This window comes from Emys orbicularis, chromosome 14, assembly GCF_028017835.1.
Source record: "Emys orbicularis isolate rEmyOrb1 chromosome 14, rEmyOrb1.hap1, whole genome shotgun sequence".
NCBI lineage: Eukaryota > Metazoa > Chordata > Testudines > Emydidae > Emys > Emys orbicularis.
The window spans coordinates 25,613,324-25,634,080 of record NC_088696.1 but is presented as its reverse complement, the minus strand read 5'-3'; the positions used below and the strand labels follow the sequence as shown (position 1 = coordinate 25,634,080).

The 20,757-nt window shown below is 41.5% G+C and overlaps 1 protein-coding gene across 1 annotated transcript in view; it reads right to left on the bottom strand.

The window, feature by feature from the left end:
* PHKB (phosphorylase kinase regulatory subunit beta) overlaps window positions 1-20,757 on the bottom strand; it is a 210,278-nt gene that overhangs the window by 88,579 nt on the left and 100,942 nt on the right. Inside the window, exons 8-11 of the mRNA XM_065416341.1 lie at window positions 19,883-19,946; window positions 6,162-6,257; window positions 2,893-3,090; window positions 635-692 (exon numbers count right to left, since the gene is read on the bottom strand). Of these exons, the coding sequence (XP_065272413.1) occupies window positions 635-692; window positions 2,893-3,090; window positions 6,162-6,257; window positions 19,883-19,946 (416 nt within the window). The remainder of the gene's footprint in view (window positions 1-634; window positions 693-2,892; window positions 3,091-6,161; window positions 6,258-19,882; window positions 19,947-20,757) is intronic.

Sequence of the window (20,757 nt, the reverse complement as noted above, 5' to 3'; positions counted from 1 at the left end):
CACAGCACACACATTCTTTTAAAGATTTGCTGCAAAATCCAGCTTGCCTGTATACTGCTCTTTAGAAGCCCCACTTTCATCTCTTTCACACACTGCAGTTTGGTGCACCTCAGGTCCATTGAGAGAGAGAAAATGGGAGGTACCAAGTTCTAGTAAACACACATCCAGGCACTGCAGTGAATCAAAAGTGATGGCGGAGTCCCTGATAACCTAAGGAGAGCAAGAATGATGGATGACAGGAGTAAGGAAGAAGATTAATGGTAGGCATCTTAGGGCCCATGGATTAAGAGAGGTGACTGTTGGGGAAGGAAAGGCTAAGCAGCTCCCACAGGTTTAATTAAAGACTGAAGCAGGATCTGAACTTTTAGAATTGTGTACTGTCTCTCTTAACCATGCATCATTATTATTAACTTAAGTGTTTGTATCTTTGATTTTATTAAAAGAAACAATTCACCCTAGATATCTGAAATATGGTAATTCATTGTATTTGACTCATGAGGCAGACCTATCAATGAGACATTTGTATCACTGAATTACAGTTTACTCTTGCAGGGAAGGAAAATAATTTCATTTTTGTACTCTAAGAACCAGTCTCTAATGTCTTTACCAAACACTAGTGTCAAGCCATACTTACCATCAATCATCATGAAAATAAAAAACAGAGGAAATTCACACTCAATCCCATCAAACAGCTAAAAAGAAAAAAAAGACATTCAACATTTTAGTTTAAAAGAAATGCAATCAAATATACTTTTAAACCAGAGGATAAAAATGAATACAAATTATTCTTTTTAGTACATTAGCTCTTCATTTTAAAATACAGATCATTTTTCTTGTTTCATGGAGATTTATTGTGCTTTTAACATGTTATAGCATATATTCAAGTAATAAACTTACATAGTCTAAGTTATATTCTGAGCAGACGATTTTTTATTTAATTAAGACACATCTGAAAGTATATGAAGGAAAAATGGAAACTTAATTCAGACAACCTTTACTGATAGACATTAAAATTCAAACACATAGTGAAATTGTTTTTAATATACTCAGACTGTAGCCAACTGTGAAATTAAATTAAGTGATAAATAACTTGCCTATTTGTTATGTGAAACCAGCTGTTCATTGAATTTAAATGTTAGCACATTTATCATCAGACAAATCAATGATTAAACTGCTGACTTAACATTCTCTCAGAACAGCACATGCAAACATACAACACATCTTCAATCAAATGGACTGCACAATGCTGCCTAATGTAATAACTCAGAAGTTTTTCCAGTTTTCCGTTTCCTCCTAAAGAAAAGTACTGAAACATTCTCAATCTTGGAAGCTCACATTTTCACTGCAACCATGTGAGAAGAATATGATCTAGAACAAATAATATAATGTTCTGACTCCACATCAAATAAATCCTAAAAGTAAAAGTTTAAGTAAAGCCAGCATTAGACCACAAAGGGCAGAGCCGCAGGCCCTCTCAGAGGTCCAGAGAGACCCAGGCCACTTCCAGCTTTTGAGGCTCCTAGCTATAATAAAAATAAAAAATGACCACACATGGTCTAATCTTGTGCCATCAGAACCGATATATTTTTATTAATATTTATGAACATTTTAAATTCTTTAATATGACAAAAATCTATATCAGTTAACAAAAAAAATTATGTCTTTTACCAAATCACATCTCTTATTTGCTTAAATTTGCAGCTCTAACCTGAGAGTGTGTCACATTTTGGTCCGATAGGGATGTGCATTAAAACAAGTTGCGAAACTTACCAAATGCAAAAAAATTAACAAGTGTCTAAATTTGAGGCCCCCTTTAAGCTTGAGGCTCAGGTCAAATGGCCCTCCTGGCCCTCCCTCTGACTGGCCCTGGGCAGAAGTAATTCAAAGTTAAGACCCTCAGCGTCAGTACAAGCATTTCCACTCATTGTTTTGCTTCTGTTTTTCAAAGACATCTTGAGTACTGACAGACCTAGTTTAAAACTGTCCTTTTCAGCTTCTTATAAAAAACAGATATATTGAAGCATTTTGATTACATTATTTCTAGAGAGATGATATAAATCTTTAACAGCCTTAAGTATAGCACAACTAGGTTGCTTCCATATTATATAAAATGAGAGAATCCCCTGTTCTCCCCCCCTCCCCCTCTACTGGGGAAAGGGTTACAGGGAGAAAACAACAACATTTATAAATTTTTTGGCTTGGTAATATGGTCTCTCTAGACTCTTGCTGGAAGTCTAATTTTGTGTCCTATTACACAGGCCTGATTTTCCAGCACTAAGGGATATCACTGGGAAAAAAATAGACACGATGAAGCTATTAACTCACTGATAGTTGGTAGTTGCCTAGAAGAATCCATCATAGATGGAGAGCAACAAGCAGGCCAAATGTAGCTGTGTCAATAAGAATAGGTCTACTTTTGGAAAACCAGTGGGACCCATAAAAATAATTGCTAAACTAACATTTAAGAATTTGATTAAAAAAAAAAAAAACATACACCAAAATCAGATTATGTATGACCAGTGTCAACCTGAAAGACACTCTTATAAAGCTAGTTAAAATCCTTGAAAAGAGAAAACTATATAAGAAGAGCTGACATAAATATAACTATAGTGAATGCACCATTTTAATGCATGTAATTAGAATGGACGCAGCTATTTTTCAGTAAAAATTCTGCTGTTGACAAAACTCACAGGATATCTGGAGGAGCCAGCAGTGAGCAGAATCAGAACTCTGTATTAATTGAAAACCATACCAAGCAGCAGCAAACGTCAGCAAAAAATATGTCAAATTCTATTCTGAATATAAATACTTAAAACTCCAAATCTCCATTCATGTCAAAGAGAAGAATTTTACCCTAAGCATGTTGTGTGTTCCATTAATATATGCCATTACCTTAATTTCTGCTGGTTTATAGTAACGCCGATTTCTGTCCTCCAGTGATGTTCTGTAACCATCTCTCAAAAATCGTTTGAACCCATATCTTCCTTTTAGTTTTCTAACAATCTTATCAAGTGTTTGACTGTACAAAGCATCATCATCCACAGCAAATGCAGGATAACTAATGCAGGGTAGAAGTGCTGCATCAGTGTTCTAGAGAAAAAATAATTAATTTCTCTTCATTTCTTATAAACCATTTCATGCATAATCAAAGAGAGCTTAACCCATTCAATGCAATATGAAATTAGAATATAAGCAGAAAGACTATTTACAGTAAAAGCTGTTTTATCCAGCATGTTGGGGAAATGGGTGGTGCCAGTAAATGAAAAATGGTGGTTAACTAAGAGAGAGAGAGTTTGGGTGCAGGAGGAGGTGCGGGGCTGGGGGTTTGGGCGCGGAAAGGAGCTCGGGGCAGCGGGTTGGGGTGCAGGAGCGGCGACCTGTCCTGGCTGCTCCTAGACGGAGGGCAGCTCTGTGTACTGCTTCCGCCTGCAGGTGCCACCCCCACACTCCCATTGGCCGCAGTTCCCAGCCAATCGGAGCTGCAGGGGTGGCACCTGCGGGCGGGGTGGGGAAGTGTGAGGAACCGCCTGCCGCGCCTCCGCCTAGGAGCACACGGGACAGATTGCCGCTTGTGGGGAGTCGCCCAAGGTGAGTGTCCCCTGGATCCGGCACCCTGCACCTCCTCCCACGCCCCGACCCGCTGTTCTGAGTCCCCTCCCGCACCCAAATTCCCTCCCAGAGCCCATGCTCCGCACCCCCTCCCATGCCCCAACCCCCTGCCGGCCCTGAGCCAACCGGATTATAAACCGGCATTTCAATGAAGATCAGAAATGCCGGTTTGTAGAGCTTTCCGGTTGGTGAAGTGCTGGATAAAACACCTTTTCTGTACTTATAGTATTGATGTACTCACTTAACTACCCTGGAAAATAATACAAGAAGATTTAAAAATCCCAACAATAAAAAGGCATAAGGATAGAGAAGAAATTGTGTATTTAGTTAATTAGCTAAAATATTTGTTGAGAAATAGGTGTTGAAAACTAGGATACACAGATAACTTGTTTGGCCCAAAATTTGACCTACTTTTAAGCTGATAACCTGCATAGGGTATATACTGAAGATATTCTAGATCTCTATTTTGCGGGGGGAGGGGGGGAGGGGGAGAGAGGGGAGAACACCCTTTAAGCTATCCCAGTGAACATACAATAATTTGGGGATCTAATTTCAAGACCAAGCATGAACCTTTATTACCTAGGCTGGCAAGATTAAGGAGCAAATACAGTTAAACCAGAATTTCTTAAAAGCTTTGTAAGGAATCTGTTTTCTTCAGCTAGAATAAAAATGAACTTGTCTTAAGGTGGGAGGAAAGGAGGAAATAACTGCATCAGCTGAACCTGGAGGGGAGCCAGGGATCAATAACACTTTATTAAGAATGAAGCTCACCTGGGCAGGAACAGGCAGGGCATCTATAAAGCTAAGAAGCTGAGTACAGAAGGGGGGAGTAGCCTGCAGTCAATCCTTGACAGGAGGGAGGTGTGTTGGAGATAATAGGGTTTGGCAAGAAGCAAAAGGGGAAGAAGCCACGGGGAGCAGAGAAAGCTTAGACAAGTGGTAAACCCAGAGGTGCCAAAAAATAGAAGGAGGGAGTAGGACAGAGCCCAGGGAAGTAATAAACAGGTCTGGGAGTGAGTAGACCATAGTTGAGGAGCATAGGGTCCCTGGGCTGGAACCTAAAGTAGAGAGTGGGACCAGGTTCCCCTTCCAGCCATTGGAGAAGTGGCACAGCCTTCGATGTAGAACAGAGCACTGCCCAGAACAGCAGAGACACAATTTGCCCAGAGGTACTTTAACAGAGGAAAAGTCACAGAGAGGGAACAGCTGAGTCCTAAAGAAGAAGACAACTCAAGAGTCCTGGGAGTTGAGATTGAGACAATAGGCTGAGCAACCACAGGAGGGGAAGGGGATGTCCAACCAGTGGAGAGCTAATCCCCAGATAAGCCAGAAGGCAGCGCACCAGCGGTGAGTAGTGAACTGCGTTACACAAGGTATCATCAAATAGCAAGGAATCCCCTGTGTAAGCTACCAAATCCAAGGCAAATTTCAAAGGGCCCTACCAAATTCACGGTCCATTTTGGTCAATTTCACGGTCATAAGATTTTAAAAATCATAAATTTCATTTAAATCTGAAATTTCACGGTGTTGTAATTGGAGGGGTCCTGACCCAAAAAGGAGTTGTGGGGGGGTCGCAAGGTTATTGTAGGGGGGTTGCGGTACTGCTACCCTTACTTCTGCACTGCTGCTCGCAGCAGCACTGTCTTCAGAGCTGGGCAGCTGGAGAGCAGCAGCTGCTGGCCGGGAGCCCAGGTCTTAAGGCACAGCCGCCGCCAGCAGCAGCAGCAGAGAAGTAAGGATGGCATGGTATGGTATTGCCACCCTTACTTCTGCGCTGCTGTTGGCGGGGCGCTGCCTTCAGAGCTGGGCACCTGGCCAACAGCTGCCACTCTCCAGCTGCCCAGTTCTGAAGGCAGCGCAGAAGTAAGGGTGGCAATACTGTACCCCCCCCCCACTCCCAACTCCCTTTTGGGTCAGGCCCCCCAATTTGAGAAATGCTGGTCTCCCCATGAAATCTGTACACTATAGGGTAAAAGCACACAAAAGACCAGATTTCAAGGGGGGGAGACCAGATTTCATGGTTCGTGATGCATTTTTCATGGCCATGAATAAGGTAGGGCCCTACTCATATACCTTCTGTTACAGATGAAATCCAAAATTCAAATTGTTAGAAGTTTAGTACCTCAGGCTTTGGGTTTACTATGAAACAAAAAAATCTTATAAAACTGCAGATATTTCAGCCACTATACAGTGTGCAAGGTGGATGAAAACAAGCACACTATCCATGAGATGTCAAAGCCCTTTAAACATCTCTCTTGGCCTCGCTTATTCATAGACCAATAGTTCTTTCTGTTTTAAATTATTTAGGCCACTGTTTTCACCTTGCCCTAATTATTCTTAAATTAAAGATAGGTTGGCCGTGATAATTCTATTGCAGAGATGGCTCCTATTCTGAAGTAACATTTAAACAGCAGAATCTAATTTCTTCCCAACCAACAAGTTCATATCCTTTATTAAATAGGATATTAAAATGGTAATAAAGCTAAGAACTATGCTCCTACCAATTTATTTTTTCTATATTCTGTTAAACTGAATTCCATCAAACTACTTACATGAGACCTTGATTCTCGGGGTAGCAATGAGCAAAGAGTTTGTCTGTTTCGATTATGGGCATCAAGATCCACGAATATGACGGACCAAGAGCAGCCCTATAAATAGAATATGAAAGTTAAGTTGAGGTGCAAGGGGAAGGTAACATACACAAATTTCTGGAGCAGCAAATACTGGTAAAGCTATCAGCTCTCTTGTTTTACATAGGCAATTTAAGGTAACTAGGAATCAGAAGCCAATAATTTTCACCAGAGCAGGAATCAAATGTAAATTTTTAAATAAATATAATGAACATATTATGAATAAAGGAATTAAATGCAATTTGCAGAAATTAAACAGCAAGAACAGAATCTGAGATTGCTAATTTTTTGTAATCTCAGATTCTGTTCTTGCTGTTTAGCTCTCCATTCCAAGTAACTACTATTTGGACTATTTAATTAAGACAGCATAGATGTAACATTAATTTCATTTCCCATAACTTCTTAAACAAAAGCAATTCGATAAAAGAGACTGGTGAAAGCAGGAGTTTTAATGGTTAAATTAAAGAGACCATACGGTTCCCTTATGAGACAAGCAAAAAGAGAACATCTTTCCAACGCATTACATCTCAATAAGAGTTATAAAAACAAAACAAATATTTTTGTCTTTCAGTTATCACACTCACTTCATTTTATTAAGGCAGAGGCTCTCAAAAAAAACAAAACTTAACACTCAGCAAAAATTAGGGAGAATAACCCACTTTGACATAACAGAATCTCTTCTACTTGAAACAAAGCCCGCAAAGCAAAACATTCCTTATACTTGTCCCAAGTATTCCAATACATAAATGTAATGGTCACATTTCGATCGTTTGAATTTTAACTTGTAAAATACAATATTTACATTAGAAATATAATTTTACTAACTTTCAATTTTTGACAAATGCATGAAAATGTCTGAAAGGAGTTTATTGCCAAACAATATGCGCCACTTAGGGCTGGGCTTGAGTACAAAGGTCCACCAGCCTGGATCTGACTGTAGGTCTGGGTCCTTAGGGTAAAATCCCTGGCCCCAGTGAAGTCAATGGCAGAACTCCCCTTGAATTCAATGAGGTCAGGATTCACCCTTCATGCTTATAGTGTCACATTTCATTATCTGAGATGCTGTAATTAAAACTCAAAAACCTCCATTTAAACAAATACTTTTTGAGGTGCTAAAAGGACCTGCGTCAAATGATGTTTTCCAAGATTAAAAAAAACCATAAAAAATATCAGTTTATCTACCCCTGGGATTCACAGCTGGTTTAGGCCTTGGAAGACTTTTCTGCTTTTTTCAGTAAATGAAGGGTTACAAGACGGCCTCTCTTAGCACACATGCTGTCAATGCTAAAGACTCACATTACAAATTTCTGCGACTGTTAATTACAAATGTGTATTACACAAACAAGATATTTCAGCAGATCCTACCAACATTCTAAGGAGAGATTTTTAGAAGCTATTTATCATCCACTGTAAATTTTAAAACATTTTTGAGTTCCAGCACTGTTAGCCAGGGCCGGCTCCAGGGTTTTGGCTGCCCCAAGCAGCCAAACAAAAAAACCAAAAAAAGCCGCGATCGCGATCTGTGGCGGCAATTCGGCGGGAGGTCCTTCGCTCCGAGCAGGAGTGAGGGACCGTCCGCCGAATTGCCGCTGAACAACTGGACGTGCCGCCCCTCTCCAAAGTGGCGGCCCCACCTGCTTGGTAAGCTGGTGCCTGGAGCCGGCCCTGCTGTTAGCCATTTCATGGTCATCCTTCTGCAGAGGGCTGCCAAAACAATGTTAGAATATGCAGCAGTTCTCTGCAAAAGAGGATGTTTTAGAATATGCAGTGTCCTCTTCCTTTACATTGCTTTCTAGCCATGTTTCAAAAATCTTTTCCCTCTGATAAGGGGAGGGAAAGACAATTGATTTATGTTATTATACAAAACTATTAGCTGTAGTAACACTATACTAGTTTATCATTGTACTAGCTTAGTGTTGTGATACAAACTGACAGTTTAGCCATGTAAATAACTTTTTCACATGGTTTGCTACATATTATCATCTCAGTGAAACATTGTTGTTCTCTATCTTGGATAAAGGGAGTAAAAACCATAACATGCTTTACATGAATACCAGACACATGATCGCTAGGATCATTTTCATAAGGGAGATGAAAAAGCTTCTTGATACAAATATTTTGAGAATATTAAACAGAAAATATCCAGTTTTTTAACTCCCACATTTAATTTCTTTTTTTAAAAAGAGATTTCAAAATGTTTGTCTCTTCTCCTCCTTCCCTAAAAATCAAAAACAAACAAGAAAAGAAATACCCCCCCACAACAATGTAGATAATTGGTTCGAGAAACACTCTTATCAGTGTTTGTATCTTAAACACCAATGGGATGCAAACTTGTAAATAGAACAGGAGTACTTGTGGCACCTTAGAGACTAACAGATTTATTTGAGCAAAAGACTAGAGAGGTCACTCAGTAACAGACTTAAAAGTGGCAACCTTGCAACAGAAAAGCTTCATAAACAGACTCCAATGAGAAACTGCTGAACTTGAATTAATATGCAAACTAGATACCATCAGTTTAGGCTTCAATAGAGACTGGGAATGGCTGAGCCATTACACACAAAGGATGGCTGATGGAAGGAGGCACTACTGTTGATCCTCTCCCCATGCAGGAGAAAAGGATGGGCTGTTAAGGTCAACCTTTTCTTGACAAAAGAAAGTGCTGTTGCATCCTACTGGGGGAAAATGGAAAGGGGAGGGGGGGATCCGGTCACACTTCTTTTGGTGAAAACAGGCTTGCTGCAGGTTTATTCATGCTATCTTTTGGTGAGCAGTGGTCAGAAAGGTGCAACCTTAATAAACACTCATGTAATCCATTAATTAAAACAATACAGAACACATTTGCCTCATGGTCCAGATCCTAAGCTGGTATAAATCAGTGTAGCTCTATTGACTTCAATGGGTACACACATGAATTTATATCCATGTATATAGCCAGTTGGAGGTCTAGCCTATGATCTCAGAATACACATCCTAGCAGCTGATCTTCTCTATGAAATAGCATTTTGAATTGCAGCACAAGAGAACCACGATGGCAACAACTTTGCTATCTACCCGAAGAGCTCTGTTAGCAGGAAACTGAACATAAACTCAAACTGCAAAATCGGAAGAAAAATTCATCATATTGATAAATAGGTCAAAAAAGAATCTGAAAATACAATTGTGATTTTTTTAACCTAACTGTCCCTTTAGTAACTACATGCAGGCCAAGCTGAACAGAATTGAATAGAGAGCTGTACTGGCAAAACTAGTCATTTAGCTGAAAGAGAAATCAGTCTCAAGCATCAATTTTATTTTTAGAAACTAAAAGCTATGATAGACTAATTATTTAAAATGGAGAAAATCCTTCATATACTTGCATAATAGACAGGATAATGCTCTTTAGAACACCAGTGTCTTGGTTTTATATTTCAGAGTAGCAGCCGTGTTAGTTTGTATCTGCAAAAAGCACAGGAGTACTTGTGGCACCTTAGAGACTAACAAATTTATATATATTTTTTTTAATCTGGGAAATAACCAACATCTTTGCAGATATTTCTTAAATCAAGTCAAGCACAGGAAGAGACAGCTTCTATATTTCATTTCCAACTGTGTTCCCAGTCACTTTGAGAAGCCCTGCTGAGCATCTTGAGAGGAACCTGCCTGCACTTGAAACTATACTAACACCACCAGACTGAAGGATGCCTGGAAACATGAAGCCACCCAGCCCTTCCAGAAAGATTCTGCACTTAAGCTGTGGATGGTGTGAAAGGCTTCAGGAAATAAAAATAAATATCATAATTTAAAAAATCAATGTATGGGGAAGTTTGCATGTACACGCACACGTGCATGGAGAGGGGATTTCTATAAAAGGAGGTGTAGTTATCAGTTGTTGGGTATGACGTTACATGATGAAGTTTAAAGATTAAAACAAATCTTGTGAGAGTATGAAAAGTCTCTAACAAAAAGATGTGTTTATCTACTTGTTAAAAAACAAACACACTCCTCCCCCCCTAGCTTTTTGCTTCATCTCCAAGTACTTCTAACACATCCATCACCATCGTATCTAGGCACTAACCTCAACAATTAAGAAATGGCATTATGTCTGATAAGAAATTCTTTGCTCTTTACTGCTTCTAGATTTAGCTGTTTTTATTTGAAGGGTTTTTGTTTATTTAAACATTCATTATTTGGCCTTCGTTATTCAAATGAGATTCAACTGTGTAAATACACAAACTCATTCAAAACTAGCACTGGAAAAAACATTTGCTTTTAGCAAAGAAAAAAAAAATTTGATTTCTTCTTCCCTTAGAAGACAATTATTCCATTAAGCTCTACAATGTTCTGTAGGGGACAAAGACCCACTCCTGCTTTTTAGGCTGACAATCTATAACTGATTTTAGCTATTTACACTTGTCAGGTGACTATTGATTGTATTTTGGCTTTTGGGGGATGAACGGAGGCTTGTGGGTGTGTCTCAGAAAGTCTCCTTGTGCGGGGCTATAGTTTAAGGAGACCCCATCTGCCTCCTCTTGTGAGGTCATGATGAGGGCCTATCAGCCTCTTCCCAAACCCCACAATCCTTAGGAAATTACTTGGACTCCCAACCTATCTTCTCCATGCAGACATTAACTCATTCCCCATGAACCTAAGGCCTCTGGGAGATGAGTTGGCATCCCTGACAAGCTTTCCAAGACTTGCATGGTGTGTGTGCAGGCCTCCAACTAATGTGCTAAGAGACTCCTAAGGTTTACCTATGGGCGATGGGCATGAGGCCCCTAAGATTCATTGTACAGAAGGGTTGTGGGCATCAATGAGCCTCTGAAATCTTGCAGAGAATGAGGGAAACAGGCTCATTAGAACGTTTGCTGGCTGTTAATGACTAACACAGACAAAGCCATACTTCTGTAGATTGTACTTCCAAAATTCTGCCTGACAGGAGTTCCCTTCCTGCAGGCCTTAGAGGGATATTAGGTATAGGGTTCCCCTCTTACAAACCTCACATTCAGGAGCAATTTTAAAAACGAAGGAAATTCCAGACAAAAACTTCTTTGGAGCAAAGTTAAGGTTGACAGTACGTACCAACAGCCTAAGGGTAAAAAGCCTTACAAGAATGTTGTAGTCAGGGAAAATACAACCCTTAAAAGCCCAGGAAATTCAGAGTTAAACTTATCAGAAACCCAAACATTTGAAAGGACAAACATTTATTTATGGTACTCAAACTACCTCAACTATATTCAGAGTAATTCCCTATGCAAATCAGAAAATGGAGGTTTCTTACCTTTAACTGGAGGTTTTTTTTACACGTGTGGTCCCTATCTGTATTCCACATGTGAGCATGCATGCTCCCCATGCACCTGAGTTCAGAGATTTTTAGAAAGTAGTGTCCGTTAGTCCACATATGTGCAGTTGTTCTGCTCATGCTCTGAACCAAAGGTATAAGGGGCAATGCGGACCAATGCCTTTCCAGCTCCTCTTCTTATTGCAAATCAGATAAGATCTGAAGCAGAGGGGAAGGAAGGCATGTAGTGGAAACAGATAAGGACCACACATCTCAAAGTCACTCCAGTTACAGGTAACTAACCTCCATTTCTTCTTCGAGTGCAGGTCTCAATGTTATTCCATGTGTGGGTGATTAACAGGGGGTACAACGATGCAGTTGGTATAGATATTTGTAATGCTGCAGTTCTAACAGTTGCATTTGCAGAAAAGGCTTGACCTAATGTTTAACGCTTCATGAACATATGGTTTGAGGTAGCCACAGTACAGATATCCAGTATAGACACCTCTCTAAAAGATGCTGTTGAGGTTACTTGGGCCCTACTGGAAAAGGATGTCACCCCATCTAAGGGAGGAATACTTACTAATTGGTAATAAAGTATGATGCAGCCAGAGATACACTTTGAGAGTCTCCAAGCGGATGCTTGTCCTCGCAACCATTCCACTAGACTCACAAAAAGTCTTGTTGATTTTCTAATTGGTCATGTCCTTTGCAGGTAGAACACCAGAGCTCATCTGATATCTAGAGAGTGAAGTATCAGAGGGGTAGCCGTGTTTGTTGCTTTTTACAGATCCAGACTAAGAGTCCTGTGGCACCTTATAGACTAACATCTGTTAGTCTATAAGGTGCCACAGGACTCTTTGTTGCTTTCTGGAGAGTGAAGTCTCCTCTCCTCCTTGGAAGTATGAGGTTTTTGGAAGAAAACGAGTAAGTGGATGGATAGATTTACTGATGTGAAACTTAGAAATGACTTTAGGGACAAATTTTGGGTGAAGGCAAAGTGAAACCTTTTTCATAAAAGACAGTATATTACGGGTCAGTCATGAAAGCTCCCAGTTCACTCACCCTTCTAGTCAAAGTGATGGTAACTAAAAAGATGACCTTCATGGAATGGTAAGACATAGAACATGTGGACAGTCATCAAAATGGTGGTCTGGTAGGTACTGACAGTACAAAGGTCAGGCCCTGTTGTGGTGCAGATCTCACCACTGGTGGGGAGGTCCTAACTAGATCCTTCAGGAATCTAACTGTTGTTGGGCTCTGTCCTCTTGGAAAAGTTTGTCCTTAAAGTCCCAAATCCTCAAATAATTTTGCTAACAAAGCTTGGTATTTAGCAATACGGAACTGAAGACTTGTAGAGGAAAATACCTTCCCCTCCCCAGAAGATCAAGTTCTTGAGAGTCCTTATCTGTCAGTGTAGCCTTAGAATGTTATAATCTAAAACTTTCAGTGGCTGCTTGCGCCACCAGGAAGTTGGGTCCTGAGTGTGTAAAGAGGAACTCAGCTCCTTTGGCTTGTACAAATGTCTCTCTCAGCCCTTTTGGAGTCGGGGTGCAGGAGATTGGAGTGTGATACACCATCTTAGCTGGTTCCATGATGGCATCATTTACAAGGAGGACCACCCTACTTGGAGGACCAAAAGATCATAAAATGTCAAGGATCTGATATTGGGTATCCTGGACCCCCTCTAGTGGAATCTGGGTCATTCGCCATTCTCTGCAGAGGCTCCTGATATTGCCTGGGGTTGTCGGGTACGGATGGCGGAGATGGGGCAACTGCCTACTCTTGTGAGGAAGACAAAACACATGTAGGTACATGTGGATCCAGATCAATCCCCCCTTCCTCATGCTCTGATGGAGCTGGTAGGTGTCGCACAGAAGAGGTACAGTGGATTGATCCAGGATGTCTACTGTAAGGATCCCATGGAACCTAATAGGGCCAAGTAGGAATCAGTCAGTTGAGGGGGACTCCATTGTATTGGGTACCATTGTTCCCTTAGGTAGTCACATCTGGGTGGAGGATAGACCCCAGATCTTTGCAAGTCTCTGTCTGGACTTACCTCATTATGTGGGGGTGATGGATCACCTGGAGCCTCCAAAGAGAATGCCAGTTCCTGTTCCACTGGTAGAGCCATCAGTACCAATGAGTGAAAGCTCCTGCCTAAGGGCTAAGGAGGGGAACATCCATGTCTCCTGGAAGTAATTTCCTCCTCTGGTGTGCCAATGTCTCACAGGAAGGTCAGATCGGAAGGAAAAGGAGATTGAGGCTAAGGAAGGGTGAAGATCTCCTCTGACAAGGTGTAAGTTTTGGTCTGTCCCAGAGTCTGGGGCGTTCCAGTAGTTGGGACCAATGGATCCAGTGCATCCACAGTCATCATGGATGGTAGTTCTTTATAGGGAAGGGCCAGTACTGTCAAAGAGTCTACAAGTGAACTCTTAGATGTTGTCGTCAAGTGCCAATCCTTCGGCTTAGAAATCAGACACAACAATAGTACTGGTGGATCTTTTTTCCTTTGCACCTTCCCCTCATGGCCAAAGGATTTAAGTGAGCCTAATTCCTTAGGATCCACCTGTGAGGATTCACTTGACTTGGAGGGAGTCAGGGAGTGATCTCTTCTGGAAGGAGATATGGCCTTATGATTGTGAGAGTGCCCCTCACTGTTATGAGAAGCGTGGATGATGACTCTATGAGCTTAGCAGCTCTGACTTTTGTTCCTGAGCATGTGCTTGGAGGGGTACTCATCAGTTGAGACTGACATACAAGGGGGTCTCCCTAACCCAGATCAAACAGAGGTCTCATAGCCTTCTCCATCAGATGTTTTTCCAGCCAACACTCACGAGCCTCACGGGTCTGAGGGAGAAACAAGCGCCAAATTCTGTGCTTAACTGAGATATGTGCCTCTCCCAGAAAACAGAGGCAGCATTGGTTCTCATTGCTCATGGAGAAGGAGTGGGGGCAGGAAATGCAGTTCTTAAACCCTGTGACTCTGGGAGTAGTCTGTGTCTTGGAGAGAGACTCCCAGAGGCAGGGAGAAAACTAAGTTATACTAACTATGCTAAAACTAAAACTTTAACTACACTAAAATACTAAAACTATTTACAATATATTTACAGGTTTGTTAAGAGAAAGGAAGCATGGAGAAATCTGTGGACACAGAGGATTATAACTCAGGCCATGCAGGAGTAAGAAGGATCTGCACTGCCCCTTATATCCTTGGTTTGGAGCATGAGGAGAACAACTGCGTATTTGCAGACAATGGATACTATTTTCTAGAAATCTCAGAACTCAGGTGCATGGTGCACATGTGTACCCACATAAGGAATACACATAGAGGTCAGCACTTGAAGAACAACATAAGATATCTTTATTCACCCATAAAAACTTTTTCATCTTATTAGTCAATAAAAAACAGAATAATTTATTTAGTTACAAAGTGGTTGTGCCAACTCTGGCATTCACACACTGCTGGGGTGGGGTAATACTACTTTAGACATTCTTGATTAGATAAAAGGCACACTTATAATAATCATTCACTTCTCCTCACTAGGCTCCAATGATGCAAGTTGTTGAGCATGTTCAGCACCATGCAAGAGTGGGCCCTATGATTGCACTTGCTAACCACTGATTGAAGTATGTATGTGATACAGAGCTAGCACATTTTACAGTGATTATACCATTTATAAAGCAATATTCTGCAGTGAACATTTCTGATATTCACCTGTAAACTGCACAAATACAGTGACTATCCAAAATCTAAGCCACTAGCTGTGAACTTAAAAAAAATCTTAGAAAATGTCTTTGATCCAGAAATAATTTATACAGCTAGAAAAAGAACTAAGGAAGGAAGGATGAGAGGTTCAGACTGCTAAGGAAGATGACAGATCGGGGGGGAAGAAGGGAAGAATTACAAATAGATTGAGTAGTGTAATTGTGAATTTCCATATTTTCAAACATTGATTTTCTTGTAAGGTTACACTTCAGCGGGAATTACCACCGGTGAAATTAAGAGTCTGTCCGTGCACAACTGATGTCAGTGGCAAAACCTGCTTTGATTTTAGTGGTGGAAGACTGAGCCCCAGAAGCCTGCGTACTTACAAAAACCTATAATTACAAAGTGATACTTTGCATCCTTAAAAGAGAATTATAAAATCTTACAGTGTAGAATGGAATCTGCAGCAGGTTTTTGAAACTGATTGTATGAAATTAAAAAAACAAACAAAACCTGAATATTTTGTTTTGCCACATACTCCTCCCTATAATCTACATTTTTGTACTATATTGTCGGTCAGTAAAATAAGAAGAGAAAATTCTACATTAAGCACAGTTTAATTTTTTTATATTAACTTTGTCTAGTGAAAGTACTTCCAGTAAGAAGATTAATAGTACTTGGTACTTACATTGCACCTTTCAACTAAGGACCTGAACATTCTTTACAAATATTAATTATGCCTCATAATACGCCTGTGAGGTACGTATTACTATCCCCAATTTTACAGATGGGGAAACTGAGGATCAAATAATTTAAGGGGTTTACTCAAAAAAATCATACAGACAATAAGGAACAGAACTTAGAATGGGAATCCTGGTCTCCTGTTTCCAGTAAGTAGCAAGGAGGCATGGCCCCCCTCAGAGGCGGAAGCGGTGAGAACGCTGTAAGCCACCTGGGGGGCGGAGCCAGGAGGACCACGCCCCACACTGGAAGCAGAAGGGTGGGACAGGAAGCAGAAGTATAAAAGGCCAGCCCAGCAGCTCAGTTGAGAGGGAGCTGCCGAAGGAGATAAGACGCTTCTTCTCCACTGCTGGAGAGGGATGCCAAGGAGAACCACTGCTGCCCCGGGGACCAGCCTAAGCTTCCAGAGAGCCCTGCCATGCCCGACGCTGAGGAGCTGCTACTGATACCCTTGGCAGTGTATCCAGGAGAGACTGAGGATGACCCCTGGACACAGGTACACCCAAGGGGGAGAAGTAGAAAGCAGCCCAGGGAAACCAGGCAACAGTCTGGCTGGAAGTTGGCCTGAAACAAGGTCAGTGTATTGCGGGCGGATCCACAGACCCACTGGTGGACCACTCCGCCGCTGTTAGGGCCCTGGGCTGGGACGTGGTGGAGTTGGTTGAACTCTAGCAGACCAAACTGGGAGGAGGTGTGGCCTACCTCAAAGGCGGAAGCGGAGGGATGGCCATGCCAGTTTACACACTGCCATACTAACATTAGATCTGTGCTATAACTCCAGCCAGTAGGAAGCGGAACAGCCAAAGCAGAGACAGGGGGGTAGAAAGTGGGGCCCTCCAGACTCAGAACTGTGCAGGCAAGACCCACACAAACTCTGGGGACACTACAGAATGTTCGCACTTTTCTGCCCTGTGCCAATTGGCTGTTTGCTCCAACTCTCCCCCTCCCTCCTCAGGCCCTTCAGCTCAGCTTTATTCCACACCTGCCACTCCTACCCTCTCCTGCCCTGCTCTGTCCCCCTTCCCTTTTCTTTCCTCCTAACTAACCCCATCTCTCCAATACCCCACAAAATTATGGAACTGCAGTAAAAGCTTTTTAATCCGGCAGGTTGGGGGAATGGGAGATGCTGATAATTGAAAAATTCTGGTTAACTAAGAGGGAGGGAGTTTGGGTGCGGTGGGGTTGGGTGCGCCAGACGGGGGGCACTCACCTCGGGCAGCTCTCCGCAAGCAGCAACCAGTCCTTGCAGCCCCTAGGCGGAGGCGCGCCTGGGTGGCTCTCCGCACGCTGCCCCTGTCCACAGACGCCATCCCCGCAGCTCCTATTGGCCATGGTTCCAGGCCAGAGGGAGGGGGGGCAGTGTGCGCAAAGCCGCCTAGCTGCGCTTCCACCTAGGGGCTGCAAGGACTACTTGCGAGGGGCCGCCTGAGGTGAGCGCTCCCTGGATCTGGCACTCCCCCGCACCTCAACCTCCAGCCCCGCACACCCCTTGCACCCAAACTCCCTCCCAGAGCAAGCGCCCTGCACCCACCGCACCCCAATCCTGCACCTAAACTCCCTCCCAGAGCCTGCACCCTGCACCCCACCCCCTCGCCCCCCAACCCCGCACCCTCCTGGCACCCAAACTCCCTCTCAGAACTCGTGGCCTGCACCCCCCATGCCCCAACCCTGCACCCAAACTCCATTCCAGAGCCCACGCCCTGCACCCCCCTGCGCCCCAACACCCCCCACACACACACTCTCTGAACCCCTCAAGGCCGTTCCTCCACCCAGGAGCAGCAGAGACATGTCGTCGCTTCCAGGGAGCCACGTAGGGAGCCTGCCCGCCCCGCACCAACTGGACTATAAACCAGACTTTATATGAAGATTAGAAATGCCGGTTTATAGAGCTTATCGGTTGGTACACTGCCAGATATCACAGCTTTTACTGTAATATGTTTGCTATCGTCACATGGTTCACTTGGTTCTGTGTTGTATCCCCTCTCCCACCCAGTGTCTGTCTTGTCTATGTAGACAATATTGTCATTGTTTTCATGTACTTCCATCTGTCTGTATCCTCCTATTCTAGATTGTAAACTGTTTGGGGTAGGGAATGTCTTTTTGTTCTGTGTACAGCACCTAGCAATGGGATCCTACTCTATGACTTGGGCTTCCAGGCACTACAGTAATACAAATAAGAAAATAGTAGTAATAATGAATAAATAACCACTAGCTCACTTAGTTAGTACATTAACTCAGCATTGGGTTTGCAAGTCTAAATAAAGGTGACTTAACAAAAAAATGCTCAAGTCTCCCTGATCTTCAGTTAAGACAGTCTTTTTTTTTGGTAACTGTATAAATTTCCTCCCCAACCCCCACACTGGATTCACCATCGGAATCAATTTTTGCTGTATCTTAAAGTAGGATTTTAAGCTTTGAAATAGGCAAGGATTGCCACTCTGCAAATCAGCTGTGTGTCTGACTTTTGAGGCAACAGAAAAGTACTAGCAAAAACAACGAGGAGTCCTTGCGGCAGTTATTTTTGCTGATACAGACTAACACGGCTACCACTCTGAGAAAAGTACCAGTACTTAAAAAAAAAAAAAAAAAAGTACCCACCCTTTTAAACCATCAAGAATAATGTTTTTGAATAAGATTCCTGGGGCTCAGTCAGTCCTTAAGTTTTTGATGTTTTCATTCAGTGTACAGCTGGGACATTCCTCTCAGCGTATTTGGATATATTTCTCCAGTCTCTGACTTTTAATTAGATCAGTGCTACTTCAAGCACAGAAGGTCACAATATAAAATGATTTAACCCTTCAAGGATTATAGACTTTCAATGCACTACTGTTTAACAGTAGCAGTTTTATTTTAGTGGCTGAAGGAGGAAAAAATTAATGGTTTCAAAATCAAGTTTTGGATGATTTTCAACAGTAAAAGGGAATTTGCAAAACTAAAACATTACATCTATTAATATTCTCTTTTCAGAAATGAAGGCATATGGGTATTCTAGAAAGACAAATACTGCCTGAGAACTGAAAGAATACTTGAAAAAATGCAACGTGGAAGCAAGTTTAAACCACTATAACATTTTAAACTCACAGCTCTGCTGCTGCACTCACTTTTTTGCCAAAAGTCACTTATGGACAATCCTCTGACAGAGTGCTTTGCCCTTGCAATTCAGTTATCTCTGCACGTATGGCACCATCCACGTCTCCTTTATTTTTGTACAGCCACAACTCCCTTTTCCCCCATTGACTGACCATGTTTAATGGCTCAGTGACACATTTCCTCCATTACTCACCTTTTCGGGGTCATAAGTTTGGGAAGAATACTCGAGTCTAGACCTTTGTGGGTATAATATAGTAAGAGACCTATATCCAATATTTTTGAGAATGTAAAAATGGGAATGTCTGGCAGAGGTAAAGTATGATGAAAGGCTTACGTTTTTTAATGGAGTTCAATGTATCTGGAAGGCGGGGGGGGGGGGGGGGGGGAGAAACCCAAATAAAAAACAACAACAAAATAAATAGACCATGTGCAAGGTTGATAACAGAGAAGATTCAAATGATCGTGCAACCTACTTGAGATTTAAAACACAAATGACAGTAGTTAGATCACATAAACAAGATGAGTTGTTTAAAATCTTGATCAAAGGTGATAGGGAAGTAGAAAAGTTGTAGACATTTCAATTTTAACCAGAGTTAACAAACAAAAAAATATTAAAAACCATACACAACTGGAAAGAGAAATAAAACTTGCTATATGTAAGGACAAATCTGATTTTATTCAGTTATTCTGTACCTGAAAACGTAACAAATTAATTTACCAGTTTTGAGATTGAACTGACTGTTTTATATGAATTCTACACATCCATTGATCGGGGGTGAAAACTATTTATTAAAAAACCTGTTAATTTTTAAAAATATAGAATGAACAAACAAATGTTTTTACTACCTGATTGCCAAAGAGGTTGAATCCATTAATTGCTTCTAGGGCTGCTTTTGCTAACCCAACAGAGCTGAGGGGGAGAAAAGACAGACATTTGTTACGCTTACAAACCTGGAATTTAACAAATCAATACTTGATGTTTCTTTCAGAAGTAGGATCTCTTCTTGATTAGAATTGTGTGTTTAAACCCTAAGCTAATGGACAATGATGCAATAGGTTGTATTTATTTTCCAGAATTTTTCTTTTCAGTTTTTAATTTGTCTTTAAAAGTCAGTGACCACCTGGAAAAAATGCATCTGGTTTCATTTTGCTGTTGGACATCTAGCATTCTGTGCTTCGAGGCTTTGCTAGTAGGACAGCAGGTTTACTTTCTGCACAATTTCTGTACACTCAGCTCTCAGACCGAAAACTTGACAAAAGAAACCTGTGATCAAATAACTTGGATGAAAAGTTAAATACCACATATCAGTTTTAGATCAAAGAAACTGCACAATTCTGATGTCCGCCATCCATCTATAATTATCTTCAACTCATTCACTCAACTAGTGGATAAATACTGAGATACACTCTGTAGTAGGCTATATCCATTAAACCAAAATGAGCTATATCGATGCTTTGAACTTATTATCTGAAATTATCTCCATGATTTCCCACATCAATGTTTTTACAATGTTTGGATAAATGATTATCTATCTATCTATTTATTTTTTTACACATTTTTTTGTTTATTCTGAAACTTTTATGTAATGCGTTTAGTTATCCTACTACATGTGAAAACAAGTTGCATGGGGCCTGACTTTCAGAAGAGCTCATGTCTCATTTAGGCACCTACATGAAGTGGCCAGATTTTCAAAAGTCCTCAGAAGCCAGTAGCTTCGAAA